Consider the following 22,966-nt stretch of genomic DNA (forward strand, 5'->3'; position numbering starts at 1 on the left):
GACCTGAGCCAAAGGTAGAGGCTTTAACCCACTGAGCCACCCAGTCACCCCTAGTTTCTGTTTTATCTTAGGAAATGTGTTTCCCCAATAGCACATCAGTCAGAAAATACGGACATCAAAGAGAACCACTCTGGGAATCTGAAAATTTATTCCCAGTATCCAAAATAGCTTTAGCATGGTATCAGTCATTCAGAGGTATTTCAAAGGAAGAAGGAACTTTGGTGACCATTCATTTAGTCAACCTTTTTGTAGCAAAGGTGAGGAAAGTGAGACCTAAAAGTTTAAATGACTTCTGAAGAATACTTAACTAATTATTGACAAAATCAGGATTTAACATAGTGATAACTGATAATGACTGCTATGTAATCATTACATCATATTATTCCCTATAATGAGAGATAAATAGTACTTCTTAAAAAAAAATCAGAACCTTTGAGATTAGGTTATTACTGAGCAAACCATCTATAGCCTTTTCCATGTTATTAATTCCTTGAGAGTAGGAACTGTATCTTATATATTTTTTCTCTCTTGTATTGAATATATTGTCTAATAGTATCTCTCAAATAAGAATTTGTTGACTGATTACTTGATTAACTGAGTACAGAATTCATATATAATGAGACAATTTTAACTTATTGTAGAGCTAATACTATTATTACACAACAAGAAACTGTTCTGATATATATTTTGGGGACAGTAATGTGAATGGTCAAATGCATGTATTTTAGAGTTCCAGCTCTGCTATTAAAAACTTTGAAACATGGGAAAATTAATTTTTAAATGTCACTTCCTACATCTTAATAATAACATCTACCTTATGCAGTTGCTTTAAAAATTAAATGTAGTTTGTAAGGGCCTATTCAGCCAGAGCAGCCCCACACCGGTTGAACTGCCATTTTGTTGTTTATGTAGTAAAACTTAAATTGCCCCCCCCCCCAGGGGAACTTACTTAAAAAACAAGTACCAGAAACCAGTCCCAGGTAACAAAGCCCAAATACAAGGGTGGGTCAGGCCAGGTGGAGACATCGGATCAGTGGGGGGGGGGGGGGGGGGGGACGACACACACATACTGTCTCCCTAGTTACCAAGGAGTATGGGCCCCACCCTTTGGGCACCTTTTGGGTGCCAATTCTGACCAAGGTAGGCTGGTTCAAATGTCTACTAGGGTAAATTGTAATTCAATTGGTCACTTATGTGTGACCAAACATGACTGTGCAGCTTTCTCTGTGTGTTACAATTTCATTGGCCACCTGTGCATGGCCAGGCCCAACCACATGGCCTTTGCCCTTAAAAGCTAGTCTGTGAAACAGAGAGAGGTTGCCCTGTCTGTAAGGGGCGGCCCCAACTTGTCCGTTTGATGGTCGGTTTGATTCTTGATGCTTGGCGCGAAATAAAGCTTTGCTTGACCTTTGCTTTGTATCAGTCTCACTCCTTTAATCATGAACCCATTATTGGGGGACCCAACATTGGGGACCCAACATAGTTGTCTGTGTAAGTACTTAAAGTGCTTTCGTATGGAAAGTAGCCAATAGATGTTGGTGATGATCAGCTGAAAACTGAATACAATCATATCTAAACCTTAAAGTTTTTATAATATAAACCAGGATTTAGACTGAACAAGAAAGACTTTATCTAGCTGGGAAATTTTTCCCTCTCTGTCTTTTTTTTCTGAAGAAAGCAATGGGAAATATGTCTTCATCTACAGACAGTCTGGTGCCATACACATAGCAAAATGCCACAAGAAAATTGCAATAAGAAAAAACACCATGGGATATCCATGATTAGTTTATTGGTGATCAATGAATATTTGTTTTTTGGGTTTTTTTTTTAAGATTTTATTTATTTATTGAACAGAGAGAAAGAGATCACAAGTAGGCAGAGCAGCAGGCAGAGAGAGAGAGGGGAAGCAGGCTCCCCGCTGAGCAGAGAGCCCGATGCCCTGAGCCAAAGGCAGAGGCTTAACCCACTGAGCCACCCAGGTGTCCCGATCAATGAATATTTGTTAATGATAATGAAGATGTATTTTTTCCAAAAAGGACTCTAAGCTTGGTTTGCAGGGAAAATTTTTCAAAATTCTTTAATTGCTAATATGTCATGAAAATATGGGACACTTCTGTATCTGTTTGCACAAATCTGTGCTCCATGTGAAACTGTGTATTTTATAAATATTTGTGTGACCTCCCTTAGATCTGAAAAGAAAAATAGATAATATTCAAGGTATGGTTGTTAATGAGAAAATAATGGCCATAATCTATTTCTAATATGCTTTCAAGTGCAATTATGGTTTCAGAAAGATGGTAACTGTCTAACACAATTACAGATTTATCAATACATTAATTACTCAAAAGCTTAGCATACATGCTAGAGGGGAGAGGGATGGAGGGATGGGGTAACTTGGTGATGGACATTGGGGAGGATGTGTGTTGTAATGAGCACTAGTATTATATAAGACTGATGAATCACAACGAATAATACATTATATGTTAATTAATTGAATATAAATTTTTTTTAAAAGTGATGATAAAATCAGCGCACAGTTACGATGGCAGTGTCTTTAAAATTATGTACAAAGTTTCAAGGCTTTCACTCTCAGATAAGTTCAGTCACATCTCAAGTAATTTCCGTTGTCATGGATATCAGAATAACACATTTTTAGGTCCTCATGATTTATTGGGAATCTAAATGAGTACCTATTTGCCCAAGTTTAACTTGAGTTTCATGGAAAGTAAAATACTGCTGACTCGCCCAAACTCTAAAACTATGTTGTGATTATTTATGCCATCCCTTTATTTCTTTTTTTAATCAATGCAGATGGACCTTATGGACTTCGAGTTAATTCTGACAAAGGGCTAAAAGTAGGGGAAGTGTTCACTGTTGACATTGGAGAGGCCATCTTATTTCATTGTTCTGCTGATTCTTATCCCCCCAATACCTATTCCTGGATCCAGAGGACTGACAATACAACATATGTCATTAAGCATGGGCCTCGCTTGGAAGTTGCATCTGAGAAAGTAGCCCAGAAGACAACTGACTATATGTGCTGTGCTTACAACAATGTAACTGGACGGCGAGATGAAGCTCATTTCACAGTCATCATCACTTCTGTAGGTAAGAGTAACATAAAAGGCAAGGATCCCAAGGAAACACAAATTCAAGCTGGCCTTGCTCTAGCCCTATTTTATACCTGTGTGGAAGAGAAAAAACTACTGTGGATTGTTGATAAACTCTGAGAAACTCTCTTTCCTGAGTTAACTAATCCATGGCTTCTATGAGTCAAAGAAAGAAAACCAAACATAGAATGGAGAGAGAATTCAATTGCTAACTCTGAGGGACTATGAAGAAAAAGAGAATTCAGTAAATGACTTAAATATGAATTTACGCTTTCCTGATTTTAAAATCAGGAATGGAAGAGAAGCAGGCTACTCATTTAAACTGGTTTATATCTGCTATTGTGTTAGCGCAGGTGACTAAATCTCCATGAGTTGGAAATCTGGTTTTCCTACTAATTTGACTCCTCTTCTCACTGTCCTTCATGGGCCTCCCTTCCTCTTTCGTCACTTAAACTCCTGAAATATGGAAATTCTTAAAAGGAGTCTCAACACCTTGGAACCTGTAACATTTTCTAAGTCTATGATGTTTGACATTCTCTAGAAATCATCTGATTTTTCAGAAAGCTCATCGATCCACAACAAGTTAAGTGTCACTACCTAAAAATGTATGTCCACCAAATTCCCTTCCTTTTGAGCCTCTCTTTTCTCTCTACAGTATAATTTTATTTTCCTATATGATTTCATTCCCACCCATAGTTTCATGTAACACTGGTGCATCCCAAATCTGTATCTTTAAAGCTCTAAAACTGTATACCCTGTTGCTTTCTGGGTGTCTCTAATTTGAAATGCCAGAGGCAGCATATAAGTCAAACATATCAAAAGTGAACCATCTTCTTTCCCTCCAAATTACAATTCTTTCTGTATTCCATATTTAGGTGAATGGCCTTACTATCTACCAACCTGAACCAGATAACTAAATGCCACTCCAGACCCCTTTCTCTTGCTTATTGCCCTGTCCAACATCTAGTCACCAAGTTTATCCATTCTCCTTCCTTTCTACCTCTCAAACCCATTTCTTCTCTCCTTCTTTCTTAAATTTCTTCTCCTCTTCCTATCCCTTCCCCCCTCCCTGTTCTCTTCATCCCCCTCTTCCACCTTGTCCTCATCCTCCACCTTTTTCTCCTTTTTCTGCTTTCTCTACTATTACTACTTCTACTGGTAGTATCAAGTTCTTCCTGGACTCAGCTTTGCATACAAAGACAAGTCCGTATCCACCTGGAGAATACCTGAGAGCAGGTTTAGAGGGGTGACTAGGGTTCCTATTAGTGGTGTAGGGGGAAACGTGCAAAAAGTACCACCCATCAATACTTTCTCCATTGATATCTTCTCTTTCTCTGTCTTTATAGCCCTAGTGCCTAGATTGGGGCCCATAGTATAGAGTTAATATATTTTATTGAATAAGTGAAGTAAGAATATAATCCTTGTAATTCTTAGGCTTAATTTTTTAATATGTGGCCCTTGGTCCTTGTGCATCAAAATCACCTGGGGAGGTCTAATAATATATTTTCATTAAGATACCTCGGACCTACTGGGTCTGGATCTTGAAGGCAGGATCTAGGAATCTGAATATTTAACAGGCATAAGTGTGGTAATTACATGTTTAAAGTGGTTTTTTGTTTTGTTTTGCTCCTCTCTAGCCTTTTGAACCTATTAAAAAGCCACCAAGAATTGTAAGAATATAACGAACTACAAATTGACTAAGATATACATAAGGAATCCTCCCAGGATTCCTTAAAATTGAGAGTATTCATGTTTGTGAAATCATCTGAATATATTGAAATTTATATAATGGAACAATGAGGATTTGGGGTTTTTTTATATGAAGAAAATACCATACTCTTTAGAAAGTGCTATTCAAGGGTGGCTGGGTGGCTCAGTCGGTAAAGTGTCTGCCTTCACCTCAGGTCACAATCCCAGGGTCCTGGGATTGAGCCCTGTGTTGCACTCCCTACAAATCAGGGAGTCTTCTTCTCCTTCTCTCTCTGTGCCCCAGTCATGCTCAGTCTCTCTTTCTCTCCCTCTCAAATAAATAAAACCTTAAGGAAAAAAAGTGCTATCCAACAGAACTTTTTTCAATGAAGGAAATGTTTGATACTGCACTAGCCAATATGGTAGCCACTACCTTCATCTGGCTTTTGAGCACTTAAATTTAGCTATGCAACTGAGGGACGGAATTTATTTTATTAATTTAATTTAAATTAAATAGCCACATGTGTCTAGTAACTACCATATTGGACAATGCAGCTCTGGAATTTTTACCTGAATTCTGTCATTTGGGCGGTAGATACTATATTACCCTTATTGTTCCCCAAAGCATATATGTGTTTAGGGTGCTATAAATCAGACACTCATTTATTCATTATTTAGCACCTCTTATGGGCCAAATACTGGGATAAGCATTAAGAATTCCAATTGAAAAAAAAAATTCCTGCTGACAAAATGATCACAACCTACTATGGGTAGCAGGCATATCAAAGATGCATCCTTTGCTTTCTATTATAATAAATTTTTAATAGGTTTAACCAGCTTTTTACTTCAGCAGCTAACCAAACCATAATTTTAAAGCAAGCCATAATTAAGCATATAAAATAATTTAGTAGCAATCTGGTTGTCATGTTAGACTTGTTCCTCATGCTCATTGCTAATGAAAACATGGCTACAATATGTACTTGTAAATCACATTGAAACCTTTCACACTGCCTGAACTTTCCCCATTAATATTTAGCCAAAGCATTTTCATAATATCAGAAGCCCCCAATATTTGATTAAGATCTTATTACCAAAGCCCAAAGACAGCTACAGTCTTTATATCAAATAATTGCCTTTTGCAAAATATAAAAAAACCTGTTTGACCTGTACAAAGACCAGGTATTTGTTATTAGAGTAAATAAGAAGAGCAGGTGCTTATTTTTCAGAGGGATTTGGAGTTGTCAACATTAGTGACCTCTTTGTGGTTTTTAGAGCTATTTTTCAACCCCCACATGTCCACAGAACTTTAACTCAAACAGCAGGAAATGGCAAAGTAAATGAGTAGTATGTCTTAAGTATCTGATTTCTTAAAAGTTTTCCAAATTAATGAATCTCTGCAATAGAGATTAAGTGTACAATAACCTATGGTGAAAAAATGAATTTCACCAACTGAGCACTGACTGATCATCCACTCTGATAATCGAGCAATCTATATTAAGATCAGTGGAAATGAGGGGGCGCCTGGGTGGCTCAGTGGGTTAAGGCTCTGCCTTTGGCTCAGGTCATGATCTCAGGGTCCTGGGATCCAGGCCTACATTGGTCTCTCTGCTCAGCTGGGAGCCTGCTTCTCTGCCTGCCTCTCTGCCTACTTGTAATCTCTCTGTCAAATAATTTTTTTTTAAATCCTAAAAAAAAAAAAAAAGATCAATGGAAATGGGACACTTGGGTGGCTCAGTTGGTTGAGCATCTGCCTTCAGCTCAGGTCATGGTCCCAGGTCCTGGGATTGAGCCCCATGTCGTTGAGCTCCCTGCTCAGCAGAGTCTGCTCCTTCCTCTGCCTCTCCACCCCACACGCTCTCTCTCCCTCAAATAAATAAATGAAATCTTAAAAAAAAAAAAAAAAAGATTTGTGGAGAATTTGAAATAATTTTGAGGGATAAATACCTGTCTTTAAGAAATTTTCAGAACCAAGTTGTGTTTGATATAACCAGAGTCCAGTAGTAAGAAATAGAGGAGCTTCTTTGTTTTTACTGAGGCAAATGATGTGGCCAACCAGAAAATCTCAGCAATGAGCTGTAGAGGGCAACAAAGGAGCCAGAGATGACTCCAAGACCACAAATATGGAAAGAAAATAAGGTCAGGGGGCGCCTGGGTGGCTCAGTGGGTAAAGCCTCTGCCTTCAGCTCAGGTCATGATCCCAGGATCCTGGGATCGGGGCCCCGCATCGGGCTCCCTGCTCAGCAAGGAGCCTGCTTCCCTCCCTCTCTCTGCCTGCCTCTCTGCCTACTGTGATCTCTGTCTGTCAGATAAATAAATACAATCTTTTAAAAAAAAGAAAAGAAAAGAAGGTCAGGGTGTAATCAAGTTTTATTAGGTGCCTGTGTTTGGGAGAGGAAGGCTAGAGAGGATAATGATTGTCTCCAATATCTGGGTAAGACCCAACCAGATGGTGCCTTCCACCTCATGGGTTATGATTCACAACTAATTTGAAATACTAATTGACCTTTCAGTGGAGATACACTAAAGAAATCAGGGATAATGGGCAAGGTCACAAGCTAGTAAGTGATAAAATAATATCTGAATTCACATCCCTTGTTTTTTTTTTTTAAGATTTTTTATTTATTTATTTGGCAGAGAGAGAGATTACAAGTAGGCAGAGAGGCAGGCAGAGAGAGAGAGGAAGAGAAGCAGGCTCCCTGCTGAGCAGAGAGCCCGACGCGGGGCTCGATCCCAGGACCCTGGGATCATGACCTGAGCCGAAGGCAGAGGCTTCAACCCACTGAGCCACCCAGGCACCCCCCTTGTTTTAATCACTGTATAAACTGCCTCCTTGGGGCGCCTGGGTGGCTCAGTGGATTAAGTCGCTGCCTTCGGCTCAGGTCATGATCCCGGGGTCCTGGGATCGAGCCCCGCATCGGGCTCTCTGCTCCGCAGGGAGCCTGCCCCCTCCTCTCTCTCTGCCTGCCTCTCTGCCTACTTGTGATCTCTCTCTGTGTCAAATAAATAAATAAAATCTTTAAAAAAAAAAAAATAATAACTAAATAAATAAACTGCCTCCTTTGACATTCTTGATTGAGAATATCAACAAGACTATGGTCTTCCTGAAAGATCGATCACATATATAGGATAGTGTGTATTTTTTCACCCCCTTAACTAATTTTGTGCTGGATACAAAGAGATACTCTAGTTTATTCATGACAAGTGTATGCTTTTATATTAATGGGAAATTATGAAACCTGTAACTAAAAATCATATCTAGAATATAAGTTTTGAGGAAAAACTAGCATTCAAATAATCAATTGCCACTTGTATTTTGAAAAAATCAATGATTTTATTTTTTTGGTTAAGAACTTCCTTGAAAGCAGGTGTCCGTCCTTTAAATTTTACTGGGGTCTAGATCACTACTGTAACATGCCATATATAGAAAATGAAAATGTTTATGATCAGGATTCAAGTGTTCACATTTAATGAAGACATTCAAATATATAAATTATGGAGTTCCCAAGAGCCACATGACTGTGGTTTGAGATTTAGATATAATAGAAATGTCTTGAATTTGCACATGATCCTGCGAAACCTATCATTTTTATATTTATTTCTATTGTACATCTTCTCATATAGAAGACAAAAAGAAAATGACCCAAAGCAAGAAAATGAATTGACTAATTTCTTCTATTTAGAAATTTCTCCTGTTTAAGGTCTTAAGGAGCTGTATTTCATTTTGGGCCACTGGAGAAAATGGCTGAGAAAAACCTACAGCCCTGACATCCACACCCTAAGACTTTAGGTGACGTCCCCATGAGCACCTAGCACAGAATAACTGTGTCTGTCTGGTGGGGCCTTGAAGGAGTACAGAAATAGCACACCCCCAATATGGTGCTTTCATCTCCATAGGGACATGAACCAGCTACCATAATCAGCAAACAGATTGAATGGTAGAGATCTCAGAACTCCATTCTGATCTAGGAATAGACGTGCAGACTGGTAGCATATGGCTGTCCTGTTCTGGGTGCAGTCGCTCAAACAGCAGGGCTGTGGTACCATGGATACCACACCTCCTGCCCATATTTGCACTTAATATGTTATTTCATTTTATTTGTTTGCCTAAGGAGGGGGCAAATAGCATTTGCACTAGGGCTTTGGTAAATGAGTCAGTCATATTTAAATAATGAAGCGAATGGCATGCTATGAGCTAAACAGTAGAAAACTGTCTGAAAGAAAGAACGGGACTCCTGCCAGTGTCCAGAACTGCACTGAGAATTCCTATACATTCTCTGTAGCAATAGGATCAGAATTTCCCTGCTGCCATATTTTTAAGTTGGAGTCTGGAAGTCCATCTCTCCAAAATACACTTGTCTAGAGCTGAGACTGAAGCAGCTGTGCCCCTTGATTTGATCCTTGACTATTTGGCATTTTTTTATTTTGTGAAAGGGAGCAAATTTCATGTTCTGAGACAGAGAATCAATGTTGAGAGGAGAGACTCAGAATGCTCTAGAGAAGAAGGGGGCCTAAGAGGGAATATCATTTGTTCTTAGAAAAAAGATTACCCCTATTCCTCATTCTCCAGGAAAAGGATGTTTGGCTTTTTCCATAACCAAGGTTTGGGGGCACAGACACTGGTCACTACAGGGTAGTTCTCTGATGCAGGGCTAACTGAGGCCAAGGGGAAAAGAGACAAGAAAGCAATGAGGAAGGAGTCTTGAAGAGATAAGGAAGTAGGGGTGCCTGGCTGGCTCAGTCAGTGGAGGATGCAACTCTTGATCTCAGGGTGTGGCTTTGAGTCCCATGTTGGGTATGGAAACTACTTAAAAATAATTAATTAGTTAATTAATTAGATAAGGAAGTAATGGTAAAAGGAATAAGCAAGATCCTCTGTAGGACAGATGTGCAAATTCAATCGTTTTAGGAAACACAAATCAAAAGGGACAAAAGTTGGGGTGCTTGGGTAGCTAGTTGTTAAGCATCTGCCCTCAGCTCCGGTCATGATCCCGGGGTCCTGGGACTCCCTACTAAGTGGGAAGCCTGCTTCTCCCTCTGCCATTCCCCCTGCTTGTGTTCCCTGTCTTGCTGTTTCTCTCTCTGTCAAATAAATAAATAAAATCTTTTAAAAGGTGAGGGGGGGGGGGTGCAAAAAGTTAAAAATGGAGGAGAGGCAAGAAGATGTCTTATTAAAATAGAAGATGTCCAAACATTGCATGGTAAACCAACAGCTGAGCTTCAGAATCACAGAAGTGCCTGGCGGAAGAGTTGATGTATGCAGGAGTGTAACTTCACCATTAGAATAAGAAGTACTTGCAAGTAATAATTATTAGCATATTTTCAGGCTTAAGGGGGGAAAACAAATGAGACTACACCCAAATGCTTTTCTGTAGTTTTTCTCATGGTAAAGTACATAGCAGAAACATGGCAAGAATAAATTAGCACTGGATACTTTTTTTTTTTTAAGATTTTATTTAAAATCTTAAAGAGTGAGCAAGCACAGGCAGACAGAGTGGCAGAGAGAGAAGCAGGCTCCCTGCCGAGCAAGGAGCCCGATGTGGGGATGTGGGACTCGATCCCAGGACGCTGGGATCATGACCTGAGCCAAAGGCAGCCGCTTAACCAACTGAGTCACCCACTTTTTTGTTTGTTTGTTTGTTTGTTTGTTTGTTTTTTGAGGAGTTAGAAATTTTAGTGAAGGCACTCTATCAGGAAGTGAAAGAGCTAAAACACACCAAGTCTGGTGTCAGAAAAGGTTAGAGGTAAAACTGGAGTTTTAGGATCCTACCTGTATTACAAAACCATTCTCTGACCATGAGTTAACAGGAAAAAATTGAACTTGCAGTAGGAAAAAACCTATGTTCTATCTTAGTTTTATGACTTACAGACTGTGGCAAATATTTTAGTTTCTCTGAGACTTATTTCTTTATCTGTACCTAGTAAATGTTACTTTAATTTTTTTAATTATTTACATTATTACTGATATGATACATCTGTAGCAAATAAGTGGGAAACAAATGTACATTTTATTTTATATACATATAATGCTTATACATTTAATTGTGCATATCTGAAAATTGGCTAGTTTTGATTTTAATATTGGATATTTACTTGCTAAAAGTGGTGTCCAAATCATATACTATATCTTAAATTATGCCATTCTGTTCTTTAGTATTTCTTCTTTGTTGCATTGCATAGTGGTGTTTCAAGAGAGTATTCTATTTGCCTTTATCTTATTGACAACCACACCAGAGTATGGGTCCTTCTGAATTTTATTTTAGAAGTAAAATAGATTAGCTTTTGTTGGGTTTTCAAAATTCTAACTCTAGGACAGTAGAGGATGTGGAAATCAGTCATACAAAGAACAATAACCCATCTGGGAATATTGAATATGAAGAAGAGAATTCTCAGGGGAGATATGAGAGTTTCAATAAACAACTGAGAAGGCATCATGCAGAAAAAGATTTGATTTATTTGTTGTAATTTCAGTTGGTAGAACTGAGTAAATTTGGACTTAGTGGAAGGACTTCTGTTTCTTATATAATGATCAGGTGGAAGTGGTGGAAAGAACATAGAATTATAGTCAAACATAATTGAGTTCAACTTTGTATCCTGGAGTCTCAGCTTTCTCATCTTTAATATGGAACTTACTTTTGTATTGTGGAGGCCAGAGGAAGTGGCAAGCAGTAAAAGTATTAATTTTGGTTAATTATTTTTTAATCCTCGAAGTCTAAGAGACAGAGAAAAATGTACAACTAACGAGTAGCTAGAGAAGAAAAGAGGAATAAAATGAAATCCTGATTAATCCAAATTAAAACAAGAGAGAGAAAAATGGAGGAAATATATAAAAAATGATGATTGTAGACTAAACCAAATTTATTAGTAATTCCATTAAATGCTAATGTACTAAATATCCCAACCAAAAGACAAATATTATCAAATTGGATTAAAAAATACTATTTGATCCAAAAAAAATACAATTTGATGCTTATAAGATATACATCTTATATGTAAGGATACTGAAAGATTGAAAATAAAAGGATGAACAGACAAACCATACAAATAGCCAAAAGAAAGCTGATATAGCTCTACTAGTATTAGGCAAGTTAGATAAGAATTAGACACATTTTTTAAGATAAGAATTATTACTTCATGTAAAACTCTCGGGCTGCCTCAAATTCTAGAATATTAAAGAAAGAGAACTTAAAGTCCTCTCACTCTAACCTCCTCATTTCACAAGTGTGACAATCAAGGGCATCAGAGTCAAGTGGCTCACCCAGTGTTGCCCAGCTCTTTAGAAAGAACAAACCCTTCAAGTAGGAGTGGAGTATCTGAAGAAAGGCTTAAACCTCACAAAGAGATCACCCAAATGTAAAAGTAGTTCAAGCTAAAAGGTCAGCTTTCCAACAGTGGATAAATTTTTAACAAAGAAAGGAAGGAAAAATAATCTTTCTAATAAATTTTTTGATATTCTAGTGGAGATCTAGAACCCCAAATCACCATTCTCATTCATTTTAAACCAGTTTGCACTGCATTTATTTCTTCCATCCAAAGTTTGAGTTTAATTTAGTATGTGTTTAAATGGGGCGCCATATTTTATATAGTTCACAGGGCTGCCACAGGCCCTGACCCCACCTGACCCCCACTGCCCCCTGACTGCCTGCCAGCAGGCCACCTTCCGCCTTCCGACACTTGGACTTTCTGTCAGAGGGATTCCTGGGCCCCTGACGGCCTCTCTTGCACATCATTAGCCCTGTCTGCCCAGCTGAACTTCCCCCCTGGAGGTCTGGGCCTCACCCTGTTATTTGTGGGTCTTGGACCTTGAAGTGGCAGTGGCAGGGCTGCTGTGGGGGGCTCCCCACACCCCCGGGAGACCTGAATCAGAAAGGCCTGCACAGCAAGGAGCAGTTTTTGGTTTTTTTTTTGTACTTGACTTGCTTTATGGATTATTAAACTTACAAAACTGAAAAAGTTATATAGAATATTATAGGAATTCTAATAAAATATATAAGAAAATATATAGGAGTATTAAAAGGAATGACTTGTAAAGCAAAGTGAATTTTAGTTACAATGTGGGACTCCAAATATTTTATTGACAACCACACATATTCTATTTTAGGAATTAAAATTTCTTTATTGGTCAAAAATTAGTGGAGTGTATTTGAAGTAAACACCTCCCCTCTGATACTTTAATAACGTACTACCTGCCTGGAAATTCCATGTACCTGAATTATACTGAATGAGTGAGATGGAAGGAAAGAGAACAACTCAGCAACAATGAGATCAAACAGATCTAAGTTAATGGCAGTGAACACAGTGAACACTATTGGAAAATAAGACGTAAGCTATTTGCTACCTCTAGTACAACACATCAGTATTATCCCGGGTACCTTACCACATTTCCAACCACAGATATCCTTAAAGAGTTTGGGCCATTGTGGTCAAATGGCTGTGTTTTCTAATAAGTGCATTCCTTCTGCTTGGACTTTTCTCATTTTCGCTTGCTAACACCCTGTCTCTCTCTCTCTCTCTCTCTCTCTCTCTCTCCACACACATACATACACACACACAAAAGAAATAATATATAATATATAGGTCCAGTAGTGTCCCCAGATAAAGCATAAACAAATCAAACTCTATAGTAATTTATTATTGATCTTTAATCAAAATATTTAAAATATGTCTTTTTATTTAGGACTGGAGAAGCTTGCACAAAAAGGGAAATCGTTGTCTCCTTTAGCAAGTATAACTGGAATATCACTCTTTTTGATTATATCCATGTGTCTTCTCTTTCTGTGGAAAAAATATCAACCCTACAAAGGTGGGTTAAAATTAGAAAGGAAATTTACAAATTATTTTATATGTGTACTAAAAAGTCCCTTATTATGTTTTTTTTTCTTTTGGTTTTAGTTATAAAACAGAAGCTAGAAGGCAGGTAATGCATATGTTTCTACAAAAATGATTTTTTCCTGAATGCTTTTTCCTCAATTATTATCACTGACAGAAATGCCCATTTGTCTTTTCAGGCCAGAAACAGAATACAGGAAAGCTCAAACATTTTCAGGTAATGGCCATGCTGAAAGGGACTAATATCAGTGTTTATGTATATGAATTAATATTGTTGATATTGATTATTACATATAATGTACTATTGATAAAATAGAATTCATGTAATCTAATATTGATATAATACAAACAGTCTCTTACCTTTGAATATTGCCTTCACTCTACAAAGTGCTATCCCTTGTATTGGTTTTATCTAAGTCATGCAAGTCTATAAAATAAGCCTGAAAGGCACTCAACTCCGTTTTACAGGCAAGAGAACCAAAGCTTGAAGATTAAGTCACTTGCCCACCATCACTGAGTTCTTTTGAATCCTAATCCATTGATCCTTGTTTTATTTTGAAAATGCCCAGGACCCTCTCAATTTATTCATTCGTAAAGCAGATACAATGCGGGCAGCGCCAGCCCAGGGAGAAGAGGAAAGGGAGCTTTGGCAGTTTTGCTGCTTCTTTGTCCCCAGCAGTGCCCCTCATTGCCATTCACTAGGGACTCCCTACAGAGTTGTTGTTAAGCTAACAATGGGGCTTTAACTCAGGCCTGGGAGTCACGTGGAGCTGGGTTTCAGTGCCATATATGCTACTTTTCCCCAATGTCACCTTGAGAAAACTAATTTTTCCTGACCTCAGCTTCCTCATCTATATAATAAAGATAATAACTACCCCCCCCAAACACACACACCAAGGTTGCTGTGAGCATTAAATACAATGATGTGGGTGGAGTACCTAATATGCCTGGATGCTTCGTGAATGTGGGTCTGCTTCCTCTTACCAAGCCCCAGAGACCATCTCGTTCCTCCCAACCACTCCATTCCCATCATTTTACAGATGATAGTTTGGGTGTTTTCGATATTGCCTTGTGTTATAGTTTGGACCCATGGGCAGCTATATTTAACTACATATTCTTATTAGTCTGATGGTATCAGTTTTAGATCTGGCAGGGTGCAGTACATATTATGTGTAGTTAAGAGATGCTGTGCCTCCCAGGCTGAAAAGCCTTGGTGTGCTCTTTGGTAACTGAGAGTTACAAGGGACAAGCCTGCCTACACGCGTTCATTTGAATATAGAATACGCCATTCCCACATCAGGCTTTAAGAATAATTGTCCCAAGTCAGTTTCAATTCTCAGCTTCAGAAGGAGTGATTTCTAACACTGCTCAATGGCAATATGACTGTAGGGGATTAGGAAACATTAAATTGGTTTGATACTCATACCACTTGAAGCAACAATAAAGATAAGTTTTACAAAGCCTTTAAAAAAGCTACAATAGTGGTTTGAGGCATTTGATTTGTAAGTAGTATTTGTTTTACATTTCAGGCCATGAAGATGCTCTGGATGACTTCGGAATATATGAATTTGTTGCTTTTCCAGATGCTTCTGGTGTTCCCAGGGTTGGTTTTCCTAGTGGCTGATTAACCAGAGGTGTAAGCGGCATTCAGTTAAGCGCTCGGGCAGTGTGGTCGAATGGCTGTGCTATCCTCAGCAGAGTTCACTTGCTCTGTAGTGAATGATGTTGTCAGATCTAAGGAGCTAAGTAAAGCATCTTTCTTGGCCTTTATAAGTAAGGCTAACGCAAATTAGGAAGTTACACTAATTCGTAAACATTCTTTACCTGGTAAGCTCAGCAAAGAGAGAACTAACTAGGTTGAAATTAAGAGAACCGAACAAATAGGGGACCAGGGGACCCTGATTTAAATCATTCTGCATCATCTTGACGGCTACAGCCTGTCACTTCACTAACTAGCCCTTTCTGTTCCTCACTTTCCTTTCCCTTCCCCTCATAGCTTGCATAGACAATTGATCATACCCTTAATCATACCCGTATGCTCTTCAGAAGAAAGGTACCATATAAACCCAAAGTATGCAAGTATGTACTTGCATACTTTGGGTTTATATGGTACCTTTATTTGTCATCCTAAAGGTGCCTGAGACCTGAGAAGGGGGGGCCTTTACACCATCTGAAACATTTTTTCAGTTTGCAAAGACAAGGTCTTTAAAACAATCTGTTTTGTTTAACAGACCTAATGAATGTTCTCTGAGCTAATCAGGTTGTTAGCATTTTTATAGATCTCTGTAGGGACAGTCTTACATCTGCTGCCTTTCCCCCCTAAGATAGTTCATTTAGGAAAGGGGCCATAAACACACTACTTGCTTTAGGGCATTTTTATTTCCATTTTTTTTTTTTTTAAGAACTATTTGTTATTAGGGATTGGTTACCTCACCTATTCAGTGAATTCTACCAATGCATAAGGTTCATGCAGTAATCTTCTTAGCCACAGACTTTTCACAAATGCTATGTGAGTAATAGAGGGAGACTGATTAGATTTCATCCTCCTGAGGGCACGTTGGTAACACCATCATCAAAGCTTAGCACTGCCCTATTCAGTCTCAAACAGCCCTGGCTCACCTTTCACTTCTACAGTGAAAAAGACAAAAACAAATATTTGTAGATTAATTATTTCAAACAGCTTCTGCCCACAGCAGAAAGCCCCCTCTCAGGTGTGGCTTTTAAGTGGGAGAGAAGGAAACTGAAGAACTGGTAAGATTTGGAATGGAATTGTCGAAGCCAGGAATTTCTTTATTTAAAATAATGCAGTTTTTATTCCTAGGAATTCACGAGAAAGGAGTGAAATCTTTGTAAGAAACTTTAAATTTAACCTTGTGATTAATTAGTACTCAGTTTCAAGATGTTACTGGGAGGGACCTGTATGTTCAAAATGCTATAATCCTCAAGAACTTGGGGCAGGAAAATGAGTGCTCTGATTACATATCAGAAGCCCTGCTTATTTCTGTCATAAGTAGAATAACTCAGTTTGGAGCCATGCCCATCTTCTAAGCTGAAAACTCCTGAGCAATCAGCTAAGATTCTTCACTGGGAAGAAGTAAGAAATCAACACCAACAACAGAAGGAAAAGGATGTGGAGCAGGACCTGTGTAGGAGAACCTGCACTAGAAGAAGCCAGCATGGCAGTTATATGTGAAGATTAGCAGCCAAATGCAGTGGCTTTGAGAAGAAAAGGAAAAATAATAATAAAGCCAAGATCTCAAAGTTGAAGTTAAGAAAGAAAATAAATTAAATAACTAACTTTTGACCTTTTAAAAATAAGACTCATCTCTCAGCTTGTGGTACATGGACACGTGGAATCTTCCTACTCTCTCTAGTTGCTGTACATTTTACTGTCCATTTAGCATCTCTTTGGGGGAATTGGACAGAAAACAATGGCATGAAATGAACAAATTTATTACTTGTTGCCAGCTCTGATATGAACTTAGGTGAATAAGTTAGTTATTACCTAGAGTTTGCTCTTGTCATAGCCCCTGAACACCCCCATACCAAAGGAACTCAAGAGTTGATCTCAAGTACACTTGACCCTGGAACAACATGGGAGTTAGGGATGCCAAGGCTACCCTGTTAAAAATCTGCCTATAACTTTTGACTCCCCCAAAACTTAACTACAATAGCCTACTGTTGACCAAAAGTCTTACCAGTAACATCAACAGTCAATTAATGTATATTTGTATTATATATTGTATTCTTATAATAAAGTAAGCTAGAGAAAAGAAAATGCTAAGAAAAGCATAAGGAAGAGAAAGTATATTTACAGTATTGTCCTGCATTTATTGAAAAATATCCATGTATAACTGGACCTGGGCAGTTCAATCCTGGTTTGTTCAAGGGTCAACTGTACAAACTCTAAAACAAAATCTCCTTGGCACAAAAATGGTAGGATGAATCATAAGGCTGCACATGAGAACTTTAGCAAGTGGAATGGAAACTGTTTCCAAAGAAAGCACAGGCCTACGATGTTCCAATACAATGTAGCAGATTAAACTGGAATGAGATAACAAATTCTTCAGATGATTTATCAAGGGCAAAGAGTCCTCTAGGCGATGCTCTATAAATACAAAGGACTGAAAGTGATCCATTGCAAGTGTGATGAAAATTGGAAGAACTTGGGATGAGGAGGGGAACCAGACTTCAGCTGACTAACTGGAAGGCCGTGTTTACAAGAAGAAAATCATCAGATAAAAGGAAGGAGGAGTTAATAAAACATGAATGCCAGTTTCAGTAAAATACATGTTGGTTACCAGGCAAAAATATACTGCAGTGCTTCCCACATTCTTCCAAGTCTTTAGTTAGAGCCCATGACTGAATTCAAACCAAACATCTCCCTTTGTGTGTTCTGTATTTCTTGGTACTGTCTATATTAACTTGCAGTGTGATGAGGGCTTTTGTCTATATATTATTCTTTCTTTTCAACCATCCTTGCACATATAATTGGCAAACAGTGTCAAAAAGCAAATTGAGATGTAATATAAAAGATCATCGTATATGCTTTCTGATTCTAAGCTGTCCTGGTATCTTCTCTTTTGCTATTTTCTTCTTTCTATTGTATTTTCTTTACAGTACTGCCAGCTCTTTTCTTAAATGAAGAAAAAAAAAAGCGATAGCATTGTCAAGCTTTTCCTCTTCTGACTTCATAGGTATGCTGCCACATAAACTACCATAGGGTAAGTGCAGGAAACTGCAGCAAGGAGAAAATAGACATTGTAGGGAAGATAAACAGATCTAATTCTCTAATCATCACTACTTCCAGTTGTTTTCAACTACTCAATAGAGTAGACATACTCTTTACTACTCTGCTAATCGTTTTTAATGTGCCATATTTTCTAGATGCCAAGTAGGTCTGTTTCAGCCTCTGATGGTGTATCAGGACAAGATTTGCACAGTACAATTTACGAAGTCATTCAGCACATCCCCGCCCAACAGCACGACCGTCCAGAGTAAGTATGAACTTGCATTTGGTGATGTCACTGTGGAGGGGCTGAGTATTCAGCCCCAGCTTTCCCCAGAATTTATTGAAAGGCTCAGAAGAAAAATACTAAAACAGAAAATTGTAGCTTCTGTACATTTGAACACACTTCCCCAATGGAAAATAATTCTAGGGGAAAAAATAGACAAACACAAGTATCTTCTAGGATCGTGCACTTGGGCCAGTAGACCAGATGCAGAGCTCTGGAATCTAGCATTTACCCCCAGTGAGTCTAGATCTGAAAGAGATTTTCAGGTCAGTTCTCAAGACTGATCATCTTGGTTATCTTGATGATTTTCCAATAACTGTGGTGATTTTGGAGCCAATGATCTGTCACTGAGAATAGGACCAGGGAAAAAAAAACAACCCACAAAACATGCACAGCATGGCCACCATCACCATCAAATATCCAACCTCTTAACAGATTCAAAGCAGTCTACTCTAAGTGAACAGAATCACAGCAAAGACTGACCTCACAGCCAGAGAGGATAAAATCTGAGCTGAGGCCAAAGCCAGGAAACTACTTACCAGTTAACCTCAGGCCTGACACTAAGGAGTTGCCCTCCCTTCCCCACCATGCAGAAATGAAGTCTACAGCCTTTTGAAATAATGAAATGAACTTCCCTCTTTTGTGCTATAGCTGCCTGCAGGCATAACTGCCACAAATCATCTTCCATCATTTCTTTATTTGTCATTTATTGACTTTGAAAAGAACATCAATAACCACACACAGGAACTTCCCCTCTGGCAAAAGAAACAGTTCTAGAGAAGTAATTCATGCACACCTCTGGATAGATACCAAAAATAACAGCTAGCAGTGGATGACTGCATGGGAAATCATCTTAGGGGGAGGGCACCCAGTCTTGGGGGGGACTATGCACTCATTTAACAGCTAAGTGACAGGACACCTCAGAGGACCCCATCAGTGCATCTCTTCTTTAACCCAGGGAGCCTGGAGAAAAGGGAGTCAGGCAGATTAGGAGCAGACCCTGACAGAGGTAGGAACTTCTGGTCTGAAAAGAAAAGAAAAAATGTTTTAAAGAATTATATTATTGGGGCACCTGGGTGACTGAGTCGGTTTACCATCTTACTCTTGATTTCATCTCAGGTCATGATCTTAGGGTCCTGGGAGGGAGCCCCAGGTAGGGCTCCCTGCCCAGCACCTCAGAGTCTCCTTGTCCTCCTCCCTCCCCTTTTGCCCCTCTCTCCCTTATGCCATTCTCTCTCAAATAAAGAAATAAATAAAATCCTAAAAGAATTATATTATCAATCTAGTAGAACACAATGGTGAAATATTATTCCATGACGGTTAAAAAAAAAAAATCTCTCTAAAATAATACCTGACTCTCTTTACTTCTGGAATAGAAAATTAAGGGATTTGTTTTTGTTGTTGTTGTTGTTGTTGTTGTTGTTGTTAAATGTAAGGAATAGAAAGAATTTAGGAGTATGTCTGCTTCCCAACTTTAAGATTATACCCAATTAAGAATATTATCCTATTTAAGTTCATGTGTTTTTCTATATGTTAGTTATTCTGCATTATCTATTTTTTTTATTTAGAATGTAAACAAGACAAATGAAAACTTGGTTTATCTTTTAAAGCTCCCAATAATAAAAGAAATGCTGATTTATTTACAAAGCTATAGAATATGGCAGCTGTAATTTCAGAACACAAAATAAAGTGATCAGGTTGGTTTTGCATGTTAAAAAAAAACAAAAACATGATTCTCTAAGTTAAAATAGAAAATCGCCCTCTGAAACTAGACTGCTTTCAGACATGAGTAGTATCTTTAGAGTTTCTTGGGAATATAAAACTTTATTTTAGAAATAAACTTGGAAGGTTGAAAATAAGGCAGAAATGTTCTTTTTCAAGCACATAAAGGGCTATTCAAAACTGTTCTTGAGGACATGCTCCCTCGGGGCAGCAATCTGAGAACCCCAGTTCACACCACCAGTCCTCTGTCTCCATTGCCTAGGCTCACCTCTTTCCCTGTCCTCCTAATCTTTCTTTGCTTCCCTTCTGTGTGTTTGTCTTCCAAGGACTCTCTCTTTACCTCCATTCTTCGATATCTGCCCTCTCTGAACTTCCCTTCTTTTTCCTTCTCTCTCTGGAAGACTGTTCCCTTCTCTCTAAAATCTCTTAAAATTTTCCTTTTTTACACTTATTTTATTTACAGTCAATCTACAAACATTTTCAGAACATTATCTGCTAGGGATAGAGGTTAAATAAGGCTGTCTTTTAATGATTCCATGGTTTAGCGAGCTCTTGTTTGGTTATCGTAACTAAAGACTAGCGGTCCTTGGTAGAATATATATTCCTCAATAATGAAATATTCCCAAAACATGTAGAGGCCATTTTTCTCTCCTGATTGCCTGTGGCTTCTTTAAGTCCAGTTAAACTCAAAGGTCAATTTTATGAATAATGCAGTGGGTAGTGAATTTTTCTCCTCCCCACTTCCCATAGTGAATGTACAAGCTGTGGATAAAGAATAATAACTTTCTGCTTTTTTGTACCTCTGTTTGACAGTTGCTTCTGAGATAGAAAAGACAGCCAACAAAATTCTTTTCTTTGGCTCTTAGACTATTCTAACAGTGTTGTTTTCATTAGTGCATGTGTCTGTTACCTAACTGGACTGGTGTTTAACAAATTGGTAAGTTGACCTGTTTTCATGTTTTAGTACTCAGGCTAGTTATTTGGATATTGAACTTGTAGCTACATTTATTTAAATGCCATCTGTTGACCTCACTAAATGCTCCTGGCAGTTTGTTTTGAACCCTTGACTGGCAGTTAGTATCTTAAATTCAGGACATTTGAGTAAACCTTTACTTTCAAAAGGAAATTATCTGCAGAATTTAGTGATTATGTATTCCTTACACTTTTTGGTTTATAAATGTAATTTTCTTGAACTAGTTCAAAACACTTCTATTATTTGCAGGTATTGAAAGGAATAAAAGAATTTAAGGTTCTTCTACCTGTGGAACTGGAACTCTGTAGAATATTTTACATATCTTGTAACATCTCTTTGCCAGGTGAGCATTCATGGGTAAAGCAGTGCATTGGAGTGAAATAATGAAGGAACATTTTGAGGAAAACCAGTGGAAATGTATATTCACCTGGAATCAGTGAAGAAATCAAGCCCAATACCTCTTGCTCATTACTCCTTTTAAATGCAGAATAGAGTCATTTATAGAAATTATACTGAAGGTTTTCCAGCGTACACACAATGCATTGTGCTTTAGAGGAAGATGGTAGGGAAATAGTGGACAGTCTTTATCATAGTGACTAAGAGGAAGAAAAAGAAGGGACTTTCCAATTACTCTTTTCATATCAAGTCTCTCTAAAAAGCTCAATTAGTTCTAATCTATACTTTCACTTTCATCAACATTGCATATCCTATCTAATTTACGAATGTGGAAACTTTATATTTGTAAAAATTTCCAGCAGGTTTTGTTTAATTAATTCTCATTACTATTAAATTATTGTACTAATTTTTAAAATTTTATTCCCAAACTTCCTTCCTGGTATTTGTACCACACAATAAGGGTGGCTGTCACAACAGCAAGATTGCCTTCTAGATTGTCAATTACCATTGGCTTTTTTGAAAAAACATAAAACACTGAAGGAAATGACATACTAAAGTTTCATTTTTATTTTTGTTCAAGGAAAGATGGATTCAAATAAATTATTTTGGTTTTGCTTTTATATGTCCTCGACTCTTTGTCTTATAGGGAAAATTTTTACATAAAATATTGTACAGTTAGATTTTTTTTATCCTTATTTGCCAGTGTGCAATTAAAGTGTAGATTATAGAGAACTACTAAAATAAGAATCTTCCTCTTGCATGGCTAATTTTTTTTTTCAGGCGTGGAATTTTTACTTGATTGAATTGCTGATTCTAGGAAAGGTCTCCCTCCTTGTATATTGCTGTATTTAAAAAATCAGTTAAGAGACCATGGTAGAATTAGAAAGTACCATTTTATAACCTCCAAGTGAAATTACTGATTGAGATCACAATCATCATTAGCTAAGACTGCTGGATAAATGGTAACAGATAAAACTAGATGACGAAAGATCAGGTTGCAGAAACTCTGTGAAGGAAAAGTAGTCCGAGACCTAGAGAGAAGCAGGTGTATGAAGTAGCACAAGGCAACTGCACAGGATGCAGGAGGCCCAGGGAGTGGACACAGAATAGTCATCTGAGTGTTGCAGATCTTGAAGATGAAAGATGAATATTTGTGTTTAATGACATTGGCTACAAGCATTCTGACCTGACAGTACCACACTTTAAGATTTCATTTTAGCCAAATAAAGGTAGAA

At 38.0% G+C, this 22,966-nt stretch overlaps 1 protein-coding gene across 6 annotated transcripts in view; it reads left to right on the forward strand.

Moving 5' to 3' along the window:
• Window positions 1–22,966, forward strand: part of HEPACAM2 (HEPACAM family member 2) — a 52,276-nt gene that overhangs the window by 19,488 nt on the left and 9,822 nt on the right. For 2 of the 6 annotated variants that reach the window (XM_046020227.1, XM_046020228.1), the window contains exons 4-10: window positions 2,812–3,108; window positions 13,474–13,599; window positions 13,689–13,713; window positions 13,805–13,842; window positions 15,155–15,228; window positions 18,513–18,622; window positions 21,257–21,299. In XM_046020227.1, the coding sequence (XP_045876183.1) occupies window positions 2,812–3,108; window positions 13,474–13,599; window positions 13,689–13,713; window positions 13,805–13,842; window positions 15,155–15,228; window positions 18,513–18,622; window positions 21,257–21,299 (713 nt within the window). Of the gene's footprint in view, window positions 1–2,811; window positions 3,109–13,473; window positions 13,600–13,688; window positions 13,714–13,804; window positions 13,843–15,154; window positions 15,229–18,512; window positions 18,627–21,256; window positions 21,300–21,678; window positions 22,352–22,966 lie in introns of those variants that run through there. The other 4 variants (XM_046020232.1, XM_046020233.1, XM_046020229.1 and 1 more) reach the window with 3 other exon arrangements.

This window comes from Meles meles, chromosome 10, assembly GCF_922984935.1.
Source record: "Meles meles chromosome 10, mMelMel3.1 paternal haplotype, whole genome shotgun sequence".
NCBI classification, from domain to species: domain Eukaryota; kingdom Metazoa; phylum Chordata; class Mammalia; order Carnivora; family Mustelidae; genus Meles; species Meles meles.